Source organism: Molothrus aeneus, chromosome 6, assembly GCF_037042795.1.
Source record: "Molothrus aeneus isolate 106 chromosome 6, BPBGC_Maene_1.0, whole genome shotgun sequence".
NCBI classification, from domain to species: Eukaryota; Metazoa; Chordata; class Aves; order Passeriformes; family Icteridae; genus Molothrus; species Molothrus aeneus.
In genome coordinates, this window is record NC_089651.1 from 23,712,660 (window position 1) to 23,737,899 (window position 25,240).

Below are 25,240 nucleotides of genomic sequence, written 5' to 3' on the forward strand. Positions count from 1 at the left end.
TCCTGTATTAGGCTTTATTCTTTTATATAAACATTAACATTTCTCAAACAGATTAGTTAAAAATACAGATTTAAACAAGAATTTTTGCAATTGCAATGAGTTATAAAAAACAACAGATTATTTTACAGATTGTTACAAGTGCTTTACAAAGGTGCAGAGTGAAGGCCAGTGGCAGGGGACCAACCTCAAGTGCAAAATGGACACGATACCCTCACCACGGGCATAGCGCTCAGATACACAGCCAAAAAAAACAACAAACGAACCAAAAAACAGACAGACAAAAAAACCCCGAGCCATGTGAACCTATGCTCTTGGGATGCTCACCGGGCAAGCAAACATAGACCCCTATGACAGAGAAGAGTCATGAGACCAAGCTACCAGGATATTTAAGGTTACATCTCTGAGATCAGCCATAAGATTTTTTTTTCTTGGAAAATAAGGAACATGTTTAAAACAGTATATTTCTATTCCGCCAGACAAAATATTGCTGTAAATCCTAGAATACTTATGGATGTGGATACTTAAAACTTGGGCCATAAATCCAGTGTGGATCTCACAATGCCCAAAAGTGACGAAAGGATACAAGACCCAAGTGTCCTTCTGAAGGAGTTGGTACTCCTCATACAGGAGGGATCTCCATATCCCGTGATCACCACTGAAACCTTGAGCAAGTACCTTGGAAAGACTTTGGCAAAAGGAAGACGATGCAAGTGGATCTGATTACACCCAATATTCCTGCAGCCTGTGATCTGAGAGTTGTGCAGCCCACAGCTTATGCAGTGCTCGCATATTTCACTAAATGCAGTGTGTCCTCTCTCCTTGGTCAATACATCTTCACACCCACCTTGGAACACATACCACATGCTCCAGATTCTTGGAAGTTTTTGAGATTCTTCCACCACACCCACATTACCTAGGTACGAGGCCTACCCACTTATCTTCCTTCTATTTCATCCCTAAAGATAAAATCTATGCCCTGATTTGTTTTGAACTAAAGTTGTCCAGCTGTTAGCAAATCAAAGGTAAATTGAGCTGAGAACTGCCATGAGATAAAACTGTGATGCATTACATTAAAAAAAATCCACTACTTTATGCCTGACATCTTTTTGATACACAATGTTCCCTACCCAGAGGACCTCCTTGTTAGACAAAGGGCACTACACATTACAGGAATCCTTTTTCCAAAGGAGGGCCAGAATAAAGGGCAGCTTTAGAGATGTAGTCTCATAATAAAGAAATAAAAGCTACTTCTCTTGGAATCATTGTAAAGGGCAGCACATTCAAGAGATTTTATTTATAGGAAACCCAGTGAAACCCCTAGAACATCCACACTGACTTCCCTGAGCTCCTCAGATCCAGGTACACTGGGGACCCTGCAGAAGCCTTTTGAGCTGGGTTACTCTCAACAGAGAGCTTTTGGCAAGTTCCTGCAAATTCATTTTCATAATCAGCAAGAAGAGGATCAATGGGGCAAACCCTCAGCATATGCTTAGAGAAGAGAAAGACTCTGAAGAAAAAGGAGTTGAGGGGCAGGGGAAAGGTCTTCATTTCTACCGTTTTCGAATGTTTCATGTTATTCCTTTGGGGTATGGGCACTACATCGAAACCAACCCCTCCATCTGATCTAGCCCAGCTGCCTCCTGCATAGTCTCATGACAACAGTGAAACCCCAGGCTCATCACTCCCTGCATGTCCAGCCCAGGGTTCAGTGCTTTGGAGAGGGGAGGCTGGCTTCTCGTTAGCAAAGGCTGGGAGATGGCATTATGTCAGCATGTCAGCGCCCTGGGAACATGCAGTCACTCATGCACATCCCAGATTTCTGAGAGCAGGGGCGGGAGTTTCTTATCCTGCAGCCGCAGGGCAAACACCTGTTCAGAGTGGACACTGCTCAGTGTCCGAAGACTGACCAGCTTCATTAACATCCGTGGAAACATCAAACGGTCCTGCAGGGCCAAATAGACAGTTGTTAGTAAATTCATATAAAACTTTGTTTAAAAAAAAAAAAATTACCACTACTGATTACATTACACTGTAATCACAATCCTTATCTAGACCCAGCATTCTCCAGGAGGATGCAGTATGAAAGAACACAAGAAGTACATCATGTCCCAAAACTACAGACTTTCCATGCTGCCTAAACTATAAAACATGATACAGGACAGGAGATTGTGATAGCTCACAAACCCTGCATTTACAGGTGCTATCAAAGAGCCCAGAAGAGACAAGTCTGACAGTACAGGCAGCAAGAGACCTGTTAGAGACAATACTGCAGGAACTCTGCCTGCATAAATACAAAATCTGCTTGCATCATCCCTGGAGATGTTCTGGTCAGGCACCTACATTTGGTCTGTTGATGCAAATGTAAGAATGAAGTGCTTCCACATAGGTGTGCTGCAGCCTCTCCACCAGGGACTGGTCCTGCACATTCGGTCGGTCTGCCAAAAAGCAGGTTACAAGTAAGCAGAGTAGACATAAGCAGATTGCCATGGGCAGCTTCACTGGATTTAACATCTCTGTCTAAGCCCACTTCCTCCTATGGTGTCTTCCCAAAACTTCATCTCACATTCACCCAGCACAGTTGGGAGATATATCCATGAAACTGTGGTAGCTGTGGCAGTTGCCTGTAACTGTTCTTTCTCAGTGATGTCCACTGCACATGGGGAGTCCAATCCAACTCCTATAGAGGTGGAGAGACCAAACACATTTACACAGTGCTGGTTGGTCTCATGTTCCTGTCCCAGAAAATATGTGAAGCCACCTATTCAAAAGCAAATGGGAAAGTTTCTCCAATAGTTGAGCCAGTTAGGAAACAGGAACAAAGAAAAACAGTTATTAATCAGGTCACAAGACAGAAGAGTAGAGGTGGCTTCTTGGCAAAGCCCAGTCCTGGCCGGGAGTGATACTGCCTCTTGTCAGGAGTATGTTTGCTTGCCCACTAGATGTCACTCATGCTGTGGGACCTGCATCACACCAGAGAGGTGCCAAGGACATGAAGGGGGCAGTAAAATACCGATTTCTAAATGAGGAAGATAAATACTGGCTGGCGTTTCTGCACACTTTTCCAGTAGTAAGGAATTAAATTTCCTCTGGAAGTGGCACTAGACAATTCAGAATATAATGAACAATATGCTCCCTTTATCACTAGACTCTATACACGCTCAATTACTCCTTTTCTGCATGTAACATCCCTTCACTCTACTTCCTTTGCCCTCTGACTCACTACTGCAACTCTTCAGGTGTTCCTGGCTTTTTACCTGCAGAGAAAATATTGATGGCAATTAAAAGTGCATATTCAGCATCATTAAGCTGTAGCTCATTCATTCCCTTTGAGAACTCAAAGATGGGGTTAATAAACTCAAACTGCAGACCTGCAACAAACAGAAGAGAACAAGGTGAGGCAGTAACAATTGTCTCCCCTCTTTCCCCCTCCCTTTCACGGAAAAGGCTGCCAGAAATCCACTGCTATACACCAGAGAGTGGGAAGGAGAGACAGGCAGGGAAAAAAACCTTACATTATGCTTTAATGAATCTTCGCTTTACATCCACTACTGGTGAGCACCAACAACAGTGGCTGAGAAGTCAGATTCTATCTGTAAAATGAAACTATTTCTGGGTTTTCCTAAAGCCTTAAATGCCCCACAGCACATTACTGGGCAACGCTAAAGGAACACAACATCAGCCATCAGACAAGTCCATCAAAACATCAGAATGTCACAAGCACAACATTTATACTGTCCACTCTCACAGCATCACCTCCTTCACACCAGTAGCCTTCATGCTTTCACAGAAAGCTTTAATTCCACTCTTCAGGTTCGTCTAAAGCATGTATGAGCTGAAAATATGCGGTTCCAAGAACTCTGAACTATGCCATTTCCTTCAGCTCAAAGAACTGGGAGACCTGAGGCAGAGTCTGACCTAGGCTTCCAATCACCTCATTTGATAAATGCAGTCAGACAGAAATGCACTGATATTTATAGCCGTAATAGAGACCACTGTCAAATGAGGTCCCTTTGTGCTATATAATCATACTGAAAACTTCAGGCCTTTCCTCCAAAATAGCACCCAAGTTTCTAATTTCCAGCATTACAAATGCATCAGAGAAGGAAGAACAAAGCGGAGGGAATAATTCTGGATTCCTGCTTTTTGCCTTTCCAATAACCTGAAGAAAAGGTTACCAGGAAAAGTGTCATAAAGAAAAGTTGTATATACAGGCCATCTCAAGTATAAATGGTTAAATAGCCAGTCAAGGAATAAATTTTTTTAAAAATCAGCTGAAGCACAGGCTAAAGTCTTGTTTTTAGAAATGCTGAAGATACACACTTTTTGTTACTGCATCTGAAATTACAAACACTCATAGCTCCTGGAAAAATACACTTCAGAGATCACAGCACCACAGGCTACCATATAATAGGATGATAAAGTGTCTAAAGCAGTCTCTGGGGATCCTCAGTGCACAAACTTTGTATCAACTGAAATGTAATCACAGTAATGTCAGCACTCCAAGCGTCCATCCAGATTAGCAAGTGACACTTGCAAAGGAGAGAAGACTATGGTTTAGATTGGTATGATCTGATACAGATCCACCACCATGCCACATTTCTACAAGCAAGGAATTTCACACCAACTGCCAGTCCTAGGTGGCAATATTTTTATGCTTTAAGAGTCCAGATTTTCCCAAGCAAACTGACATGTAGAAAAAGACATAAAATGAGCTGGTACATTAAAAGCAAAAAAAAACAAAAATCGTTTGTGAGGCTATTGGTTTGGTCCTGTTCTAAACCTCTCACCACAAACTACTTCCAGCTGCCCACATTAAAAAGGAAAATATGTAAGAACACAAGACAGTAGGGAGGAAGAAACACCTGTCTAATGCACCACCTGCTTTGGCGAAGTCATCCCGATTATAGCTCAGGTCCTTAAGAAAGGTGATGCTCTCAATCTCTGGATTGTAGCGCCGAGATGTCTCCAACAACATCACCTGAGGACAGGAATAAGATATACTTGCTTTGAAAGCAGGAAGAAATGTTACAACATCAATACATTGCTGACTGTTGAAGCATCTTTGGAAAAAAACACAAAACAAAACAAGCACCAAACAAAACCACTCCAGTTTCTCAGAGTGCTTAAAAATTCCAAGACAAAGTCTGTGATGTCTTGCTTCTGGGAAACGGGAAATTCCTCCTTACCGCTACCAAGGCACTTGCCTCATCCCCTTCCTGTATAACCAGGCACTGCAGTATATAACCAGGCCTCTTGCCAATATAACCTCGCACTGCAGTAATGGTCCCACAGCTCAGATCCCTCAGTATGCCATCCTCAAAAAAGGGACAGAACTAATTCTCTGGGTGGATAACTCCAAATTCTTTCATCTCTGCTGCTATGATCTGGGGTGGAGTCAAACACTCACCTCTATGGTAGATGTCTTCAGTAAAGCAATCTGATCTTCCCTGGTGAGTTCCAGGAAACCAGGTAATTGCTTGGCAAAGTCCACGATCTCTTGCACAGAGATAATTGCAAGTTCTGTGAAGTGAGCAAAACGCTGCTGCCTTGCTTCGCGGTTATTTGGATCAGGAATCTGGGGCCATGGCTGTAGAATGGGAAGAGACAGCATGTATTTGTGAAAGATGGAGCCAAAGATGAAAGATAAGATGAAGAGAACAAGGAAAGAAAACGACAACTTCGGAATATCATCTTTTGCTATTCTTTACAGAGCTTTAGCCCACAGACGCCATGTCTAAAGCAACTCTGTTCTGCCAAATTTTTTACCTAAAATGCAACTCCCCAAACTTCACTTTTTCTTATTTTGGGTACACTGGTAGAGTTCTTACCGTTACTTTGAGCCTGTCTGTGAAGGAGCGCTGGTTGCACTGCTGCTGAGCGGCCACAAGCTTTTTTATCATACTCAGCTGTTCCGGCGTCAGTTTGTGGGAAGGGCTTGGTGGATTTGGAGGGTTTGGACGCACCACAACTGTCCGAGCCTGGTCATCTTCCTGCTTCTTCAGTTTCTTCAGTCGGATCTGTTCTTCAGACAGAACATCTAAAGCAGGAATAGATCATGATCAATCATAGGAACACAGTGGAAACCACACTGAACACAGGGTAATGTGCTGTGGATGGAGAGGCAGAGATCAGAGCTGCCTGTACTGGGCACAGCAGAGTGTACACAACAGAGTCAACAGTGATACTTATTTGTTTTTCTCTCTATTCCCTCCTTTAAGTTGTTTCATTGCCTTTCTTCTAATCATACTGTTATGTAAAGTGTTCACAAAAGGCAGAAGCTCCCCTCATGATGCCCTGCAGATCTCAGAAAAACAACAGTGACTTTTCCCATAAAGCAATTCCCTAAAGTGTCATGTTACAACAGATGCTCCCTTCATATGCCAGTGTGTCCACCCTATTTTATATTATCCCACTGTTATGTCTTTTTTCAATATTGTTAATTTAACAACTTGTGTCATTTCACCCTCTTCAAAGTTCAGACTCAGCCCTGGGTGGAGTTTGAGAGTGAAAAGGTAATTTGCTATACAGGCCATCTGCAGCCAACTCTAGAGCAGTAAGATACCCCAAGATGAATAATGGAAGAGCAACTTGGCATAAATGTACTGAGGACCAACCGCAGGTCCTTCAGGAATAGGGTTACAAGTCTCCTTCAGTTGTTAAGTCAAAGGGCAGATGTTAGTTGGATGTAACACTGTAAGGAACAGAACTCAAAGGCATCTGCTCTACTGAGGGCTGATGGGGTCCCTCTGTCAGAGAAAGGGAAGCACATCTTTTCTCGTAGGCTTGTCAAGCAGCAAAGAGGGATTTAAACTAAAGCTGCCTAGGGACAGGAACCTCAATCCATCCCTTTCCTCTCCCAAACCAGTTTGATGCCAGGACCAGCAGGAGATGTCCAGAGCCTGGAGAGGGTATGCAGGTCAACGGGAGAGCACCTGAAGGGCAGCACAACAGAATTCCTGCCACAGTAAGTCAGGTTCATTGGGAGCCCAACTTAAATGCCTCTGTGCAAATGCACATAGCATAGGGAACAAGTAAGAGGAGTTAAGAGACATGCACACACCTGCACAGCTGTGATCATACTGGCATCACAGAGAGAGGGTGCACAGCAAGTTGGCTGGCCTGAGTTTCAGGAGAGCAGACTCTGGCCTCTTCAGGGATCTGCTCAGTAGAGTACTATCAGATAAAGTGCTGGAGGGAGAGGGGCCCAAGAAAGCTGGTTAATATTCAAGGATTGCCTCCTCCAAGCTCAGGAGCAATGTATCCCTGTCTCTAAATTGGAATAGCACAGATTTGACAGATAGATCACTTGGATTGGTTGGATGGTCACATTCAAAGACTGTGGCCCATGGCTCAATGTCCAGGTGGAGATCAGTGAGGAGTGCTGTTCCCCAGGGGTTGGTGCTGGGACTGTTTAACACCTTTGTTGGTGACATGGACAGTGGGACTGAGTGCAGCCTCAGCAAGGCTCTGACAGCACCAGGCTCTGTGCTGTGATTGACACTCTGAAGGGAAGGGAAGCAGAAAAGAACTGATTGGAACAAAAAACCAACACCCTCTGTATCTTCAGGAACATAGATAAATAAACAAAGTTTGACTTTACAAATAAGACTTTAAAAGTGCTGAAAGATTGTTTGGCCATTTTTTTAATTCACAGATAACACAGAAAACAAAGGAGGTTGTAATGAGGTGGGGGGATTAGTTCCCCCTGTCATGCCCACAGTGAGAGGACAAGAAGAAATGGCCTTAAACTGAAACAGAGGAGATTTAGATTAGGTATTAAAAAAATTTTTCCTTGTTAGGGCATGCAGTGGAGCAAGTTGCCCTGGGAGGTGATGGAGTCACCATCCCTGGAGGTGTTTAAAGGGCACCTGGATCTGTGCTCGGTGATATGGTTTAGTGGTTTAAGGGTTACAGTGGTACTGCTGGGTAGACATTTGGACTTAATGATCTTAAAAGATCTCTTCCAACCTTGATGATTCTATGATTCTATACCTGCTATACAGAAAAGCAGGAGGCCCTAAAATTGAACAGGTATATAACTGTACTTCTTAACAGAATCACATTAAACAAAGACAAGAACTAGAGAGCTGCTGTAAGACAGCATTCTTGGGATTGGAAAGATAGACAAAGAACAGTAACTTTTATCCCTGACTTCAAACAGGGAGGATGTGTGCACAAGTACATGCACCATGCACAAAATTAACAATTCTAACAGCAAAGGCATTCAATACAATTACCAAAATAAGGATGATCTATAAGATTAGAGAATGCTACTTACAGTGTCAGTTTAAGAAGGGAAGTAATTGATCCAAGTGATTACAGTCCCTCATCTTGGGACTCCAATGCACAAAAAAAAATTTATCTGGTAACATGTTACCTGGCTATTAATCTTAAAGACTGCCTATGTGCAAGCTCCTACACCATGCTAAATTCAAAGCAATCTAACTTACTCGGTTTGTCAGGAAGGAATTATTTAACCTCATGGTTCACACTGGCTCAAGAACAATAAACTGGCCATGAATAACTTCAGTCTGGGAATTAGAAGAATGTTTCCAGCAATTACTAGGGGGGAAGTTCTGGAATGACCTTGTAAGTGAAACAGCTGGAGGAAAAAGCCCTTAGTTTCTGTCAAAACTAACAAGGCAAATTTGCAGTGGGGATTACAGCATCAACAAGTATTGCCAAGTTCTTGATAATAACACCAAGATTCCATTTGACCTAATTTTCCTGAGCTGTCTTCAACACAAAACAATGATTAAATGCAGAAACATACTGAGGCTCTCTCTATCTACCTGCAACAAAAGAGAACCAAAGTGAACAAGTGGTCTTACTGCATTGCTTTTCAAACACATCTGTTTTGTATCTCTTGGAAACGGGGAAATGGGATAAAGACAACACACATAATGCTGATAAAAACCAGTGAGACAAAGATATATGAAGTGCTGCGTTTCATGCTGAAAAACTGAACAGCACGTCTCCTAGCTCACTGGCACTTAATTTTTGCAAAATTATTTTTTGTTTCTGAAACACCCACTGTTCCTAGCTGTTCTGGGTGCTGACTGTCAAAAAAGAAGACTTCACACAGATCTAACTTTAATTGAGCATTCATTCAGTCAGTCTTGACCAGCAAAGGGATGAAACCTGGATACCTTGGCTAAAGAGGGCTGTTCCTGATATGCAAGCAGGAATATTGGTGAATATTCAGAAACAGCAGCCTTATGCCTAGCGTGAGAAAAATAGCAGAGATCACTAAAGGGAGCAATGAGATTAGCTCATGCACAAACACAGCTGCAGTACTGTGGTGCTGCCCTTGACCTCTTTTGCAAGCTCACAGTAGGAAGCAAAGAAAAGTGCCTGTTGTTCAAGGAGCACGGTGACCAATCTTACAGTCCTGGTCACAAGCCTGATGTGCCTGACACACTTTACAGCACCCTGATGAACATGTGAGTCTTTCCTCTGCTGGTATATTCCACAAGTTCTTACAAGGAACAAAGCAGGGCTGGGTGTTAAGAGTTCCACTAACAGCCTCACCTCCCCAAGTGATCCTTGTTGAGCTCTCAGTGACTTCCCACACATGTTCCAATGTTCAGCCTGCACACCTTCCACATCCCCCCTCCCCAAGCACTGGCACTGCCCCCTGCCTTACAGCCATGGTCCCCAGAGCCCAGCTGTGCCATCCCCACCCCCAGTGCTCACACTGCTCCCGCATGCCGGCCTCCTGGCACTTGCGCAGCCGGCACTCCTGGCACTTGCGGCGCATGTACATGTCCATCTCGCACTTGCCGCCGTTCTTGCAGGCGTACTGCGCGCCCTTGATGACGCTGCGGCGAAAGAAGCCCTTGCAGCCTTCGCAGCTCAGCACGTTGTAGTGGAAGCCGGAAGCCTTGTCCCCACACACGCTGCACACTTCGTTTCCCAGCATCTTAGGGGCTGGGCCCTTCTTCCGCTTCAAGGGGGGATTTTCTACCAAAATGAACGGTAGCGAGGAAAAGAAAAAAAAAGAAAAGTAAACTCACAGACATGAAGGAAGTGTGGTGTTCGCAGCTGACAGCCCCATTCCTGACAACTAACATCCTTACTCAAACCCATTATCTACCAGCCACACACCCCTTCTGGGCACACAAGTCTTCTGCAACAAACTTACTGACATAATCCACAAGGTTTCACCTCAACTATATAAACAAATATAGCTTCACATTTGTTCCTCTCCATAAAAGAGGGAAAGAGCCAAAACACGCTGAGGCCAAGTGTTCTGCACTTTCCAATTACAGTTATGTTACTAATGTGAGAAAGACCTATAAAAAAGTTGAGTTGAAATCCAAGACTGTGCAAAAAGTAAATTTCTTCAGAACTCACCTCAAGTTCTTTTACTTCTATTTTCTGCCATACATATGGACAAGAATAAGGAAAAATATTTCCTCAATTCAGTAGTGACAGAAAGCCAGTGCTGAAACTGTGACCCTACAAAAACCAGACTGAGCAGACAATCCCTGTAACTGAACACTTGGGAAAACTGTTGAAACAGAAGACAGCAGCTTGTGGAGTTAGCTGCAATAGGCACACAAGCAGTACACTTCACAAGCTCTGGGAGCCTTTGGAATCCTGAAGCCAGCATCTCCTCTTCAAGAAGGGCGCTTCCCACTCCTAAAGCTGAAACACTCTCATAGTGACAGTTCCTTTACTAAAGCTTGTTGCTCTATCTCAAATATGCCACCTTAACTACTGCTTCACATTTCAGCTGGTTTTGTGCAGCAGCTCCCAACTCCTCCTATAACATTCTGAGAGATTTTAATCTTATCAGTGGCTCTGCATTTTGAAAACATCTTTGCTCTGCTCCAACACATCTTACCTTAAGCACTCCAGTCAAATGCTTGCCGATATTACATGTGCATTCCCCTTCTATTAGCCTTCTCTCTTTTCCATCCATTTAATTCTAGCTATGCTGACATCTGATACTCTACACAGCTCACAGTGCAGGTATTTTTGTGAGTGTCAGATATTATTGATTCATGGCAGCTGTTATAAAGATTACAACCAGCATGTCTTGATAAATCTCCAGGTAATGTTTAGATATGCCTGGAAAGCCTTTACACTGGAGTTACTGCTTAGTTTGAAGAAAAAGGCTACTGCATTTCTTGACCAGCATCAGGGTTACAATTGCATGTCTCATTTTTTTACTTACTCTTCCAATACTTCTGTCCTTACTTGTCTTTATATTTACTATTCTGCTCAAGTTCCTGAAATGGTAACCAGTTTTAGGTCACTCTCAGACATTATTATCTGTGTTCCTCAATACAAGTTTCCAGCCATAAGTATCTTGGTGTTGATTTTCAATACCACTGACTTTACAGAGGCCTGGAGGTCACTCAATTTGGCCTGCACTTCTCATTGTAGATTGGACAGCAAGAAAATGTCATCAGAAAGGTTAAATTTCTGATATTCTTCTCTCTTGTTCAACTATATTTCTTTTCACACACTACCAAGTAAAAATGATGCAATGCCTACAGTTATTTCAGATTACTTAGTATAAACACATGTAATGGCAGACTAACTAGTGTAACAACTTTGCTGAAGCCTTAAGTGATGTTCATATGCTTCTGAGAAACATCAGAGTACTCCAATGACTTCCACAGATAAATCTGTCCCTCTTTTGGATTTCTTAGCTGTCTCTAAGACATTACATAAATTTTTTATTACATTTTCTATGACTGCTTTATTGAGACAGATAGGTTTATTCTTTGATCTATGCAAATTACTTTCCATCTCTGAGCATGAATTATTTTAGTTACATAGATGATTATTGTTATTTTCTGTAGTCAAAGATATTACAGAAATAATGTAAGATGTATAAAGAAAGCATGAATGCCACTTCTGAACCTTCAACTCTCATTAGGGTCCTCCTTCCTCTGTAGATTTCCTATTTAGTATTTTCCACATTTTGTGTCTTTTTTCCTTACATTTTCATAAGGAATTAATCTATCAGTTGCTTTCTTTTCAAGTCCTCAGACCCATTTTAAGGACTTTTATTGAAAAATCTCATATCACCTTTTAACTACTCTCTTTGTTTCTACTTCACTGAGGAATCCTCATTCAAGGTTCAGATTATCTCTTTGTTTCATATCAAGATTGCCCATTGCCTCACTGCTGAGCAAACACATTAATTTGTCATATTTTCATTAAGAAGATGATCCTATGCACTTAAACTTTCCTTTTTTTTTTGTGTTACCTATCCAGAGATATTATAGTCTTCTTACAGTTTGAAAGTGTAGGATTGTGGCTATCAGCAGCAGCTTTAACTACAGAATCTCAGTTCTATGTCTGATACTCTTCATCCTCAGTTAACCTAAGAAATACATGGAGAAACTCCTACTGTCTTCCCATTGCACCAACCTGCAAAACCCTATCACTTCTTTGCACCACCTACCCTTGTTGGATTGTCACCTGTAGTAAAGCTTTATTGTTCAGCAGCTTTTGGTAAGCCCAAAAAATCTTTATCTTACTGCCATGGACCTAGTCTCTAGAAGGTCAAATAAGCAAAATATTCAACGCATTTCTCACATAGATAAACCCAGTCTTCAGCTATCAATAACTGACTCTATTCTTAGACATCATCTCTGAGTGCTTCAAGCACAGTAGAAATTGTCCTAAAATTTTGCCAAGTAGCAATGCTGCTTACAGCTGAAAAAATGGACAGTCTTTATCTTGCATAGATTTAGTGAGAATTTTTGCATACCTGCATGCTCAGGGGGGTTCTCTGAGCCAGGGAAGAGTGCAAGCCCTTCCTCCTCCATTTCCAATACACTTGCCACTCTCTTCCCATGATCCTGTGTGCTGAGTTGAGTGGGACCCATGGAAGCCACACAGGAAGGGCTCACTATAATCTCATCGCTGCAGCATTGTTTCTGCCTAGCAAGGGGCCACAGGCATCTATCTTCAAAGTCCTTAGTTTCTCTCTACTACTGAAAGTCAGGAAGTACCTGTGGAAAAAACAAACAGATGCAAAAGAGGCAAGAGTTCAACTATTGAAACTATTAACTTCCAAAATCTATTACAAGCTGTATCACAAGCAAGCTTCAAGATTTCATTTCTGTAATTAGCTTTGTTTTATCAATGTTTCCACTCTTAAAACACACTATTTTAACAAACTGTGGGAAAAGATACAAGACTAGCATATCCAGGTGCAAAACTATTATTTCAATGCCAACAGATTTATCAAAGCGAGACAAGTCTTCATTACTGCCAACACTACCAGTGCACTTCATCCCTGATCTCTCCAAGTGTGTAAGAGGGAAATTCCTGACATTATAACCAGTGGCCTTTGTTAAAGTTTCCAGTAACAAATAGCTCAGTGCTGCCAGCTGCCCTGAATTTTGGTGCATGCATTGCAGAGCATATAGAAAATTGGAAAAGAGATTTTTCAAACAACTATTTAGCAGACTACAAAACATTGAATTTCCATATTAGTATCAGTAGCTGAAGACTGACAAAGGTCGATGATGCATCAAAGATAAGGATGACAAATCCTCCCCTCACCTACAGTAAGAAACTGAAAGCCAGCATCCCCCCTATGGGAAATGGCCATGTTGCCATTCTCAGGAAATGGATTCACCACCAGCCTTCTGAGGACACCCTTTTGTGGAACCTAGAAACCATACTGAAAAGCATCTTCATTACAGTTAGTAGAGCCCTAACTCCACTACAGAATCTGGAAATTGGAAAGCAAATCCAACCACTTTTTCCAAAAAGCCCCACCTGCACAGAAAGGAGCCAACTCAGTAGATCGCACAGATTCAGTGAAACTCATGTAAATTGCTAATGTAAACACCCCTAAGCTGGTTGAACGTCACTTCATCTTAACTCAGTGATTTACCAATGCAAGCTAAAGAGATTAACTGATTTAAAAAGCAACTACGTGAAAGGCCTGTTTGAATGATTGAGTTCAGGACTGGAAGCCTATCAGTCCCCGAAAGGCAGGAGGTGACAGAAAGCTCTGAAGCAGTTCAGATACAAGAGCATCAGGCAAGCAGGGGCATGCCTCACACACTCAAGTGCTCACCACGAAGAGGCAGAAAACCACTGTCCCAGGTCCCTTCTTTCCTCCTGGGTATTTGGACCAGACCACACAACTTTTCTCAGAATGTCAAAAACAAAGATGAAAGCAATGCTTCTAAAAATGAACCACCTCCCAGAATTCTGAAACAGGCATCAAGTATAAAAGCAAGTCACATTGTCAGGCCTGCTGAGATCCTGTCATCTCCAATTACACTGTGGATGCAGGTGTTAAAACCCACAGGGCACATTAATTCACGTGACATCTGTAAACACAGCCTCAGACTGCATCAGGAACTCAGAGCTCCCCTCCCCCTAAGGGAGCTGGAGAAACAGACTATCTAGGATAAAAGTAGTGACGGAAAATATGAAACTTAAACCTACAGACAGAAGGAAGTCCTACTATGGGATAGTACAACCTAACTGATGTGATTTGCAAGCAATTTGAAGAAACTCATGGTCCTCAAAGGAACCATGTGGCTACTACAATCAACTTCTTTAAAAAAGTCTCCCCAGTAAATCCTGCAGAATCTGAAAACCTTGTGGAAGCAGCATAGAGCATCAGATGGAGATGGGAACTTTACTGCAATAAATCCAAACCCAATTTGTATTCCTAGTCCTATGTAAGCTCCTCAGCAATGCTGACACAGATGTCTCTGGACATGTTTGGGCATGAAACAAGAAAGCTAAGAGTAAGCCTCTGCATCTCCACATTCCTTTAAACCACGCAAAAGACTCACTCAAAGATTAATTATTGTGCAGAATGAATCACCAGCAGCACTACTGCAGCAATTTTTCAAAGGAAGGGTTTGATCACCCATCTGAGGGACTGAGTAACAGTGCTCAGGCCCAGACCTCCAGTACAGTGACCCATTCTTAGTGCACCCCTGCCTCAACTGAAACTTATTCCAGAAAACAACAGAAGGGTACAGTCTAATGGGATTTCAGAACTGTGTGATCTGCACAATGACTGACATTGCAAGAGTGAAACTTGCTGTCAGCAAGACATCTGGAGACCAAAAAGGAGTGTCTTGAGAGATTGCAAGCTACTGAGAGAGGGGATTATAAATCCATGTGCACATCCAGGACACAGCAACAGAGAAGCCACTATCTGCACTGTAGAACTACCCAATGTGTTTCTGCTTCATGCACTAGCCTCCAACCTTCCCAAAACAGAATGGGCCAGATAGAAAAGGTTACTTGTCTTCTCTGCTCCTAAGACAGAGCACTTATCCTTTTGTAGGTGCAATAACACTTGCAGGCTGAAAAACTGACCTAACAGTGAACAGCAGCACTCTGGTGCTAGGTAAAGAAGCCTACTGAGCATCTTCCTCACACGCACACAAGTGAGAGGCTATGTGACAAGCCTGAGGCTTAGTTTTCACAGAAATGCATGAAGATTGTTTTTATAGGACTAAAAATCTTGCCAAGTTTTGTACTAATAATGATGTTATTAGAGATTCACACCTTCCAATCTGCACCACCACTTCAACCAAAAATGCAGAAAGGTGATGCAAGCCCTAACTGCAAGAGGGAACACTGTCTTCTTGACACAGTCAGCTATGCTGCTTCCCACTGTCTGTCTCAACTCCTTCAGTTTCAGAAACCAGGACTGGCCATGTGACAAATGATGAAGCAATTGCTTCTCTCAAATGCAGCATCTTGAAGAGAGTAACCTGATGAGCAGACATACTCCAGTGAAGAAACATGTGGAGATGAAAGGCTGAGGGAAACAAATTTCTGCTAGCCCTTGCCACTCAGGTCTCAAATGTAACACTAAACACTTCTGAAATGTGCTGCCATCAGCTTCACCCTGCTCCATTTCTTCCATCTCCCCTTCTTTTCTGAGAAAACAGAACAACTCCGATACTGATGGTCTCTAGGTCAGCACTCCTACAACAAAGTACTGCTTTTTCAGAGACTAAAGATGGCAGCCCTGGCTCTTGTACCTCATGCTGAATGTCAGAAACATTCATCACTTCCTCCAGCAACAATCTCATCCCATTCCCTCAGCTGAGTCTTTCCTCTAAGCCAGCTGAAGCACTTAGACATTCTTCTGGAAGACTTTGATCTGACCCATCATCAACAGACTAAGCTACAGATCACTGGGGCCAGTAAATGAGATATCACTGAGCAGCACAGAATATATAGAAACCAAATGCAGCTAGTGTGAGCCTTCTGCTAAAGAGTGCTGTCCTCTCCCTGGTATTCTTATTTTGGCACTTTCTGTGAGGAGTTTAAGGATCAGGAACCAGTACAGATGCAAGCACATCTCTGAAGAAACTCACTGTTCACGTGTAACACATGAACAATCAGAGGAACAGTACAACAAGCCCTTTACCTCCAAATAATGGATGCTCTTTCTTCAGAGTAGCTTTTTAGAAAGTTTCTTCAAGTCTCTGTGAGGTTTCAAAACAGGATTTACTCATTGCAGTCCTGGCCCTGTAAATTACAATATCCTACAGTTTCTGCCAAGGCAAACATATATAGCTATGTTTCAGTTCTGTAATGAATCACAAGCAGCCACTCTGCAGCGTGTCAGCATCATGAGGAAGAGACCTCATGTTTGCACACATATGCTAACATGACTGTGCTCACTGTGTGTCAAGAGGACAGCACCTCTCTGCAGGGGCCTTAATAGGCTGTTGGTGAACAAATAGAACTGACAGGAAGGGCTATCTTTCAGAGGTAACTAAAGCAGGGATATAATTTGGCATTTTGGCTTCTAGGTGTGCTCTGACATGCAGTATAGATTCACTTTGGCTGCTAGCATTTATCTCTGAAAGCTGGGCCCACTGCAGTGCATAATGACCTCTGCTGAAACCTAAATGCATAACTGACACAGTGATAATGCTACATTGGCTATCAAATGCTGGCTGCAGATGGCCAAGCATGGCCAAGAAAAAAAAAACAACACCAGTTAGACTGAGATTTCACAGGACTCTACAGCACCAGCAGAGAACTAAGCCCCTTGAGAGACATCACTGTTCCAATCCTTTCATACAGAGTAACCATATTTTGTGACCTAATGCTCTTCCTATACTGTGCCTGGTGTAGCAGCCAGAGTATTTTCACAAATCTTCCATTGGATCTTGGTACTACCTTGTAGCTGCTTCAGAGAAACAAAGATTATTCCCAGCTCATGTTGGCTCATTCTTCTTCCTTCCCTCTACATCATCACATTTCTCAAAAAAATGCTGAAACAGATAGGAGGTCTATGAGAGAGGCAAAAGTATACATATGACACGTTTCAATTAGGAAAAAGTTGAAAAAGACACCTTGTACCTTTCAAGACAGAAAATTAATCTGTCACTTTGAAAATTAAGTAATACTTCATGTGAAGACTATCAAAAGTCACATGAAAAATAGTAACTTCAGATTGACAGTGGGAGAGACAAATCACAAAAATGCAAAATGTGAAAAGCAGTGCAACAGGACACTATGAAGAATGACTTTGAAGAGTATGTCTACAAAGAATGGAAAAAAGTTCTGCAACACTCAGGGAACAGACTAGCTCAGTTGCCCTGCTGTAAATCCCTCTCTCAGAGAACTACAGGGACAGAGTTTGAAATCACATTATCCATTTTGATCTCCCAGAAGCATAAAGGCAACCATAAGCTGGAAAGAGTTTGCGAGCCACCGTCAGTCCCAAGCTGATAAAGTCACAGCCTCCTGATTGCTTTCATTCGCTGTCCAGCTAAGCTTCAGCTGACCATGAGCAGCTGTCCAAGACTGTAGCACTGCTTTGTAAGCCTTTTAAGTTGTTGCTACCATTGACAATTATGCAGAAGAGTCCTACAAGTCACTCCCAGCTGTGCAGCTGCATTCTGGTCTCTTGCCCTCAAATTAAGGGTCTTAATTGCCACCTCTCCCTCCCTACATCACTTCCAAAGCCTGCCTCTCTACCTCTGTCCCCCACCTTACTTTAGGTTTTACTCCTGCTGCTGACCGACTCCTTTATTACCCATAACTTTGCTGATTCCTGGCATGGTCTTTGCCCAGGCATTTGTCTCTCCCTTTGAAGTGGGCTTACTGCAGCATCCAGCTCTCACTGGGTTGCATTTGGTCTCAACACAAGGCACGCTGTCTCCTACCCAGGTCAGGCACGGAAACCACCACAAAGTTCAGAGAACAACAGCAGAAGTGACTAATAACTGAAAAGATTAAAATAAACAAATGTATGTCACTTGGTTGAAAGAGTACTGGGAAGAGAAGAAAGGTGTTACTCTGAAAGACAGTATCTCTAAAAGAACACTGAAGGGAAAAGTCTGGCTCCTATTACAGAAAAACACCCTAAAGCTAAGTTCTGGGAGCTGGAAGTCTCCATAACTTTCCTTCTAGGATTAGAACTTATAACTACAACCAAAATACAGACAGTTCCATGGACACTTATGAATCTGAACTTAATATGACTTAGCTATTCTGTAGGTGAAGTGTCTATTATAAACAAACAATGGTAGTAGCAACAGGAGTTCAAGCCAGTTTCACCCTACATAAGGCATGTAGGACTGAAATAAGTGAATAAATGGGTTAGCAAACTGAATTAGAATCTTAAGGCACAACTGTATGACCAAACACAATGCAATAAAACAGGGCAGAATAAGCCTGAACTATTTCTGCTTTGCTCCACATAAAAAGTCCAAAAAAACCAAACCTGCTCCTTGTCCACGATCTGCAGAGTACAATATTTGTTTCTTTCCTGCAGCACCTATGGACTCCCTCATTTTAGAAATACGGCTTCCCAAATTTTAAATCAGATGATGACAGAATGCACTGACTCCAGTCCCACCCAGGGAACTACACGCTCTGCAAAGCTCACCCCCAACAGCAACTGTTTTGCAAGTCAGCTCTCTTGCTCACATGCCTCATCCAGAAACAGGTGCTCCCTGATCTCTCTCACCTGCCTCTCATTATACCTTGCCTGGCAAAGGCTGAGGTTTTGGGTTTGCCCTTCCCTTCAACTCTTGGTTTCTGTCTGATTAAAGAGAGCCATGTCAACACAAGGAGCAAGAGGAAAAGAGAGCATACATGTGACTACTTTCAGGGTGGGTAAGATTCTGAAATGGACTGTGCCTTTATTTTTCCTCCCTCCCTCCCTCTCTCCCAATTGCCAGATGTCCTTGGTTCTGCAAGGAGGAGAAAGGAGACGAGGTTATTGGAGTTCATTCACACTGCACACAGGGCTGCTCCTGCCTCTCTTCCTGTTTGCAAGGAAATATCACTCCCACTGACAACAGGAGACAGAAAGAGGCAGGCACGTGGATAGGGGAAGAGTGAGAAGAAGAGGGAAGGGAAGAGAGAGAGGGGAGGGAAACAAGGAGAGGGAGGAAGGGATTATGGTAAGAAGATAAGACTTTTCCCTGGTTAATGAACTGGAAATGAATAACAAGTCATATCAGGAGTGATGTAGCCACCTTGCTGCCATGAATTCCTTTAAAAGGCCATTGACACAAGTTCCTTTGAACTCTGGAAAACAACATAACCCTGATCTAGATAAAAAAAATCTCTAGCCCCTTCTAGGCTTTCTACTGTTACCTCAGCCTTCAAGTTTCTGGCTAACCTAGAGTATAGCCACCACAGGAATGGCCAAACCAGGACATGCACAGGCTTACAGCAGCTTACAGATGTGACAGCAGCAGCATCCCTCCATCCTTCCCTCCATGCTGTCCTGTAAAACGACAAGTCATCCCTCCTCAGCTCTGTCTGGCCAGATGAGCTGTGTAGCCAGTTTCTCAACAGGGGGAGGAAACAAAGCAGAGTCACTTTAGAGGGACACCAGCTTCTGCAGCACTCACAGGGATGAACATGAGCAGAACTTGCTGTTTGTTGCTGAACTGCAATAATCCCCTGTGCCTGGCCACGACTCCAGCTCACTGACAGCTCAACACTACTATCAGCACCAACCTTCAGATGGCAGGAAGCAGGACTGAGTCTCTGATAGGGGCTTCCTACAGGAAAAATTCCATCTGTGCTCCTCCCAGGAGGATCAAACACTCAGAGTAGCTGCCCCCTCCTGCTAGCAGAAAGCAAAGGGCAGCTCTGTGCCGCTTCTGGGGAAGCAGAAGGGAGGAAATCCAGCCTGGGTCCTTGTCCACACAATGTGTCAGCATCAACTGTAATAGCAATTTTTTCCTATGGAAACTCACTCTAAATTGGAAACAACATTCTTTTGCCAGTAGCACTCAATTTCTCCAAGCAAATGTAGCTATCCTAGCAGTAAGTCTTCTTTCCCCTTGCACATGAATCTATGCAAATGTGGTTTTGGTTTACACGTCTGTTTTTCTTTCTAGGGTCCCTGTAATGGCTAATAGTGTCATTCCTTCACATTTCTAACCACAACACCAGATACACACATCACCAACAACAACAAAAAAAATCACTACCAAAACAACAACAAAAAAAAACCCAAATGTAAAAAGTGTTCAAGCAACCAATAAAACTTCCTACTATAAAATAATCTGCTAACAAAATCCCCCTTCAGTTTGGAAAATTAAAGTTGAGGTGTCTGTAGCTCATTAATCCTGCTACTGACCAGCTCTTACACACCCTTCATGAAGCAATAGTTCATCACATCCTACTTGAAGGCCAAAAATGCAATCTGACCCCACCATCTCTGTTTCTTTATAAATGCCACTGCACGACATCATGGAAAACAGGACCACAGACTCAGTTTCTTTCTGGATGCCTTCTCTATATTTATTCAGCCATCAATATCTTGCTCTGCACAATTATACGTAGCTATGCAAAACATAACAGTCAGGCATTCTTTGAAGCGACAGTTTTATAACCCAGGGCTTCCTTTGTCTTCCCAGAGAACAGTTTTTAAAAGAGGCAAGAAGTAATAGTGTCACCAAGATCAGAAGCAATGAAAATAACCAACTAGGTCCAAAAAGCTGGGTTTTTTTAAATGGGGCTTGCATAGAAGCTGGAAGGGAGTGGGAAAAATTAGAGAAGCCTCTCTCTTTAATAATTGTGGACTTTTCTGGGAGCACCATATTACAGACCAAAGACTCTACCATGAATCCTACATTCCTCTTTTATGACCCTCAGTCCCACAGACGTTATAGCCCAGCTTCAGGGAAACATGAGTCTGATTCACAGCAGATTTGAGAAATCACCCCAATGCTATTTCCAATCTGAAGCATGAGATCAGAACTTAAAAAAAAAAAAAAAAAGAAGAAAAAAAAAGAATACCCAAAATAACAACATCCTGGTAGTGGAAATGCCAGGGAAAAGGGCTAAACCTAGTCCATAAGGAACAAGAGGATCAATAAAGATTATGTCTAGAAGAGAGTACTGCAGGCCTTTTTCCTGCAGACAGAAAATGGTAGTGATAAGTAATACCACAACATACCGGGGTTTTTTTACCTGTTTCCTTAAAAAATTATTTCATCTCAACTATGCAGTAAGAGAACAGCTTTTCATGATCCATGCCTATTCTAGCCAAGCACTTTTTATTAAGGGAAATCTCCTCAGCTCCCCAGGCTGTCTCAGTGCATCTCTTCAACACAGAAACTCAAACTGCTGTTGACTCCTCTGAGCAGGAACATGGCACAGTCCACTAACTGCACTGAGCTACTAAAACAGACAAAAGCAAAAAATAAGCAGCTGCACCATTTTATCAGGAAGACAAGATGACAAAAGACACATAGAGCCATAGCATATATAATGACAAAGCCAAAAAGATAAACAAAAAGAGAAGTTAAAAGCTTTCAACTCCTATCCCTTGTCCAGACTACGTTCTCTTTCAAACTGGTCTTCTCCATCCTCTACCAGCTATGAAATTAGAGGACAAGAAGAAGAGAAGCAAAAGAGGAAAGAACAGAAGGGGAAGGCTGCTTACAGTAAAACTCTTTGCTCATTTTACTGACTTCCTCCTTTCCTCCCACCCCAGGAGTACTTCCATCAGCATACTGCACATCACCATAACTGATACAAGATTGCTTCTGGGAAAGAACCTCTTAATAAAGTCTCTATATAACACTTTGTATCCAAACACCATTCCATCCAAAAGCATCAATCCAAACAAATACTAATGCTCACAGGCAAACCAGAAATACAGTACTGGATTGCAAAACAGGCAGGAAACTCATTAAGATTCCCTTCAGGGCAGTAGGGGAAAAGCACTGATTCCCATTCATAGAAGGATCATCCCTAGATGTAGCACAGAGGTCAGGAAGAAATTACAGTACTACTGAAATACCCATACAAAGAACACATCAGAGGGATACTGTAACAGAGTTTTAAACTGCTTCAGACTAAGCTTGACTGGTAGTCTATTCCCAACTCAAGCATCATCAGGGGTTTATTTTGTTAGGTTTTGCTAATACTGCTCTTAGAAGAGCAGGAGCAGAGAGGCAGGGTTGCAGATGTACATATCCAAACATAGATCAGCCAGAAGACTGCAGCACAGCAATGAAGGAGATCAGAAGAGCTGCCAAGAAAGTGAAGCAAAGACTGGCAGAGGGGGGCAGGTCAGAATAAAGGACTATTAAGAGCTTTGCTGCAAAGTAAACTTGCCCTGCTTTTGACTACTCTTCTGGATTGCGGCCTGTATAGGCTATTTCTGCTTTGGGGGTCATTGCAACTGAACCCTTACAAGCCACAGTGTCAACAAAAGAAGGAGGACTTCTCTGAGTTTTATAAACTCACCAAGCAGAAGCTAGGAGGGAAGGGTTAAAGGTCTGAAAGTGAGATAAAGAGATCTGTGTGACAGGAAGGGAGCATGTGAGAGGGCGTGTGACAGGCTGTGTAGCAGAATGTGTGTGTCAATCTCATTGCCTTTGAGGCTCTTGGCCAAATGTGGAGCTGAACTTTCTGCAGACTTTGTCCTGCCAAGTCATGTTCCCTTCTCACACTGCCTGACATCACCACAAATACTCAGCTCAAAAACAGTCCAGATCCGGATAGAATCCACCGCTGAAACCCCAGCCAGTGAAATGGCTGCGCTGATGGCACACCCACCAGATGGGAAAGCAAGCCACCCACTCTCCTCACAGCTTGCCTCCAAGCACCCAGGAGGCCTCACCCTCATCCATGCACAAAGTGCCCTACCAAGGTACACAGAGCCAGAGGTGCTAACAGAACAATGTTTTCCTATTTCCCCAGTAACAGCTCAGAACAGACTGAAAGTTTGCACAAAGGTTTTAACAGAAAAATGCAAAAGAAGGTAACCATCAGACCATCTGAGTTTGTCACAAGCATCCTGCTGCAAGGACTGCAGTCTACTCCCAACTTCGGCACAACCCCGCCACAAGAAGGAAGCCATCACACATGACCCAAGGACAAATGAGAAGCCAGCAATCCTGCAAAGACTGATGCCCCAGCAGAGTCTGCAGGAAGCCAGCAAGTGTTATCCTATCAGAGCACTCCTATAACCTTGACTTCCCAGAAATAAGCGCAAATCCAAGATCAAGACTGCAAATTGCAGCATGTGTACAAGTGTGTGGGAGTAGGCAATGGGACTAAGCCAACAAGTGGCTCCATTTCTTATTTTGATCCTTGTGTCAAGGAAGAAGGGTGTGGATGGTCCACTGATTCTGGGACACTGCTAAAGGCACCACCCAGAGCAAGTATCAGGGAGTAGCAGCGGAAGATGATACTGAAACAAGGGAGAAAAAAAATCTGCAGTCTCTTCTTGTTTTTTTCTTCAACCCTCACCCCTAGTCTGCTGCTTAAAAGCAGCTCTTTAGAAAATGCCCTCAAAGTACAACCGCTAGGGAGAAAATTAACATTTTCTTCAGGCAAAAGTTTCTCCTTTCTGCAATCCTGTTCAATTTCTACAGGAACAAACAACAGCTTGGGAGCTTTCTGCAGACCAAGGAAATTTTTTTTTCAGTCTCATACAGGCCAGAAAGTTATGTCCCTGCTTTTCAGACACATACTGATAACAGAGGCTACCTTGTATGATCTATAGCTATTCTATATCTTACATTTTAAATTTTTATTTTTCATTTTAAAACACACCTCACAACAGAAGTTCCCTCTTCCTTTGCTAAGGAAGGAGTTCTGACACCTTCCTTGAAGGCACATTAGTGCAACCTTGCCTGTCCTCATGCTATATGGACCTTAAATTACATCCTTACTTATCATATCCTTACCTGGCTTCCTGTCCAGACATGCAGATGCCTGAGAATGTCCATCTCACCAGCTGCTAACACAAAAGCCATCTTTTGAACTTCTCCCTAGCCCTTTCACAGAAATCAACATATTATTCCTTTCCTGCACACAACAGCCAAAGGTGGGAAGCAGTCAATCAGAAGACTGGAATCACAAAGTTGTTTTTTGAGGGCCAGGTGACAGCTTCTCCTTGTACTCTTGAAGCTTGCAGCTGGCTGAGCTGAACTGCCCTGCCTCGGTGGCACTTCTCATGCAAGCCAATGCACGCTGCTGAGGGCTGCCCACAGGACTCTGAGTGTGCATGTGTGCCTGCATGTCAAGGCATGCACCACCACAGCAAGTCCCAAAGGCTGTTCCAGCGCAAGTTCATGTGCCCACACAAAGCTGCATGTGAGCTTCTGCTGGCAGACGTGCAAAAAGCCACTACATGTGCCTCTCTGGCTGTGAGATCCTCCAGCAAAAATCTCTGGCAAGGCATGTGGAGTCCTTCGGGGGCTGGCACATTTCTGCATGTATGTCTGTGGCAACCAAGACATACTACAGAGCTGTTACAGAAGCCTACCTGTTCACCCTCGTTTCATAAGAGCTCTAGATGAGAATACTTAAAATTCCAAACATTTTCCTTTGAGTTGGTTTTACACACAGTTTTCAAGATTACACTTGTTAATTTATTTTCTAAGTCAACGGCAAATTATGACTAAATCTAAAACAACCATTTAAACACACGCAGGCCCTATTCAAGCAGGACATGGCTACTGGAGAATGATTAAAAAGTCTAACTCTAAACTCCAGAAAGTCATGCAGAGTCAGTACAAAACAATTCTTTCTTAAAAAGGCAGAGAGATTAGTTTCTTCAATTCACTTATTAAATTAGTTCAGTTCACTCAAAGGTGGTGCAGGCAGCATAAAATGGCTGAAAGGTACCTCTCTCTTAAAATCTCCAAATGAAAACAAGACAAGGAACAATGAGTAATGCTCATTCTAAGATCTGGAAAGAGACAATTACCAAAACTAAACAGTTCATTCTGCTAAATACAGATAACACTACCCTGATAGAATCCCTATTATTTAA

General features: G+C 42.8%; 1 protein-coding gene across 5 annotated transcripts in view; it reads right to left on the minus strand.

The window, feature by feature from the left end:
• The window catches only part of NR1H3 (nuclear receptor subfamily 1 group H member 3), a 30,887-nt gene continuing 5,647 nt past the window's right edge, over positions 1-25,240 (minus strand). For 4 of the 5 annotated variants that reach the window (XM_066551791.1, XM_066551789.1, XM_066551788.1 and 1 more), the window contains 8 exons: positions 12,734-12,977; positions 9,697-9,963; positions 5,829-6,037; positions 5,408-5,587; positions 4,879-4,978; positions 3,255-3,368; positions 2,341-2,435; positions 1-1,943 (listed from right to left, as the gene is read on the minus strand). In XM_066551791.1, coding sequence (XP_066407888.1) covers positions 1,797-1,943; positions 2,341-2,435; positions 3,255-3,368; positions 4,879-4,978; positions 5,408-5,587; positions 5,829-6,037; positions 9,697-9,963; positions 12,734-12,851 — 1,230 coding nt within the window. In that variant the 5' untranslated portion in view covers positions 12,852-12,977 and the 3' untranslated portion in view covers positions 1-1,796. Of the gene's footprint in view, positions 1,944-2,340; positions 2,436-3,254; positions 3,369-4,878; positions 4,979-5,407; positions 5,588-5,828; positions 6,038-9,696; positions 9,964-12,733; positions 12,978-17,151; positions 17,169-25,240 lie in introns of those variants that run through there. The other variant, XM_066551792.1, reaches the window with a different exon arrangement.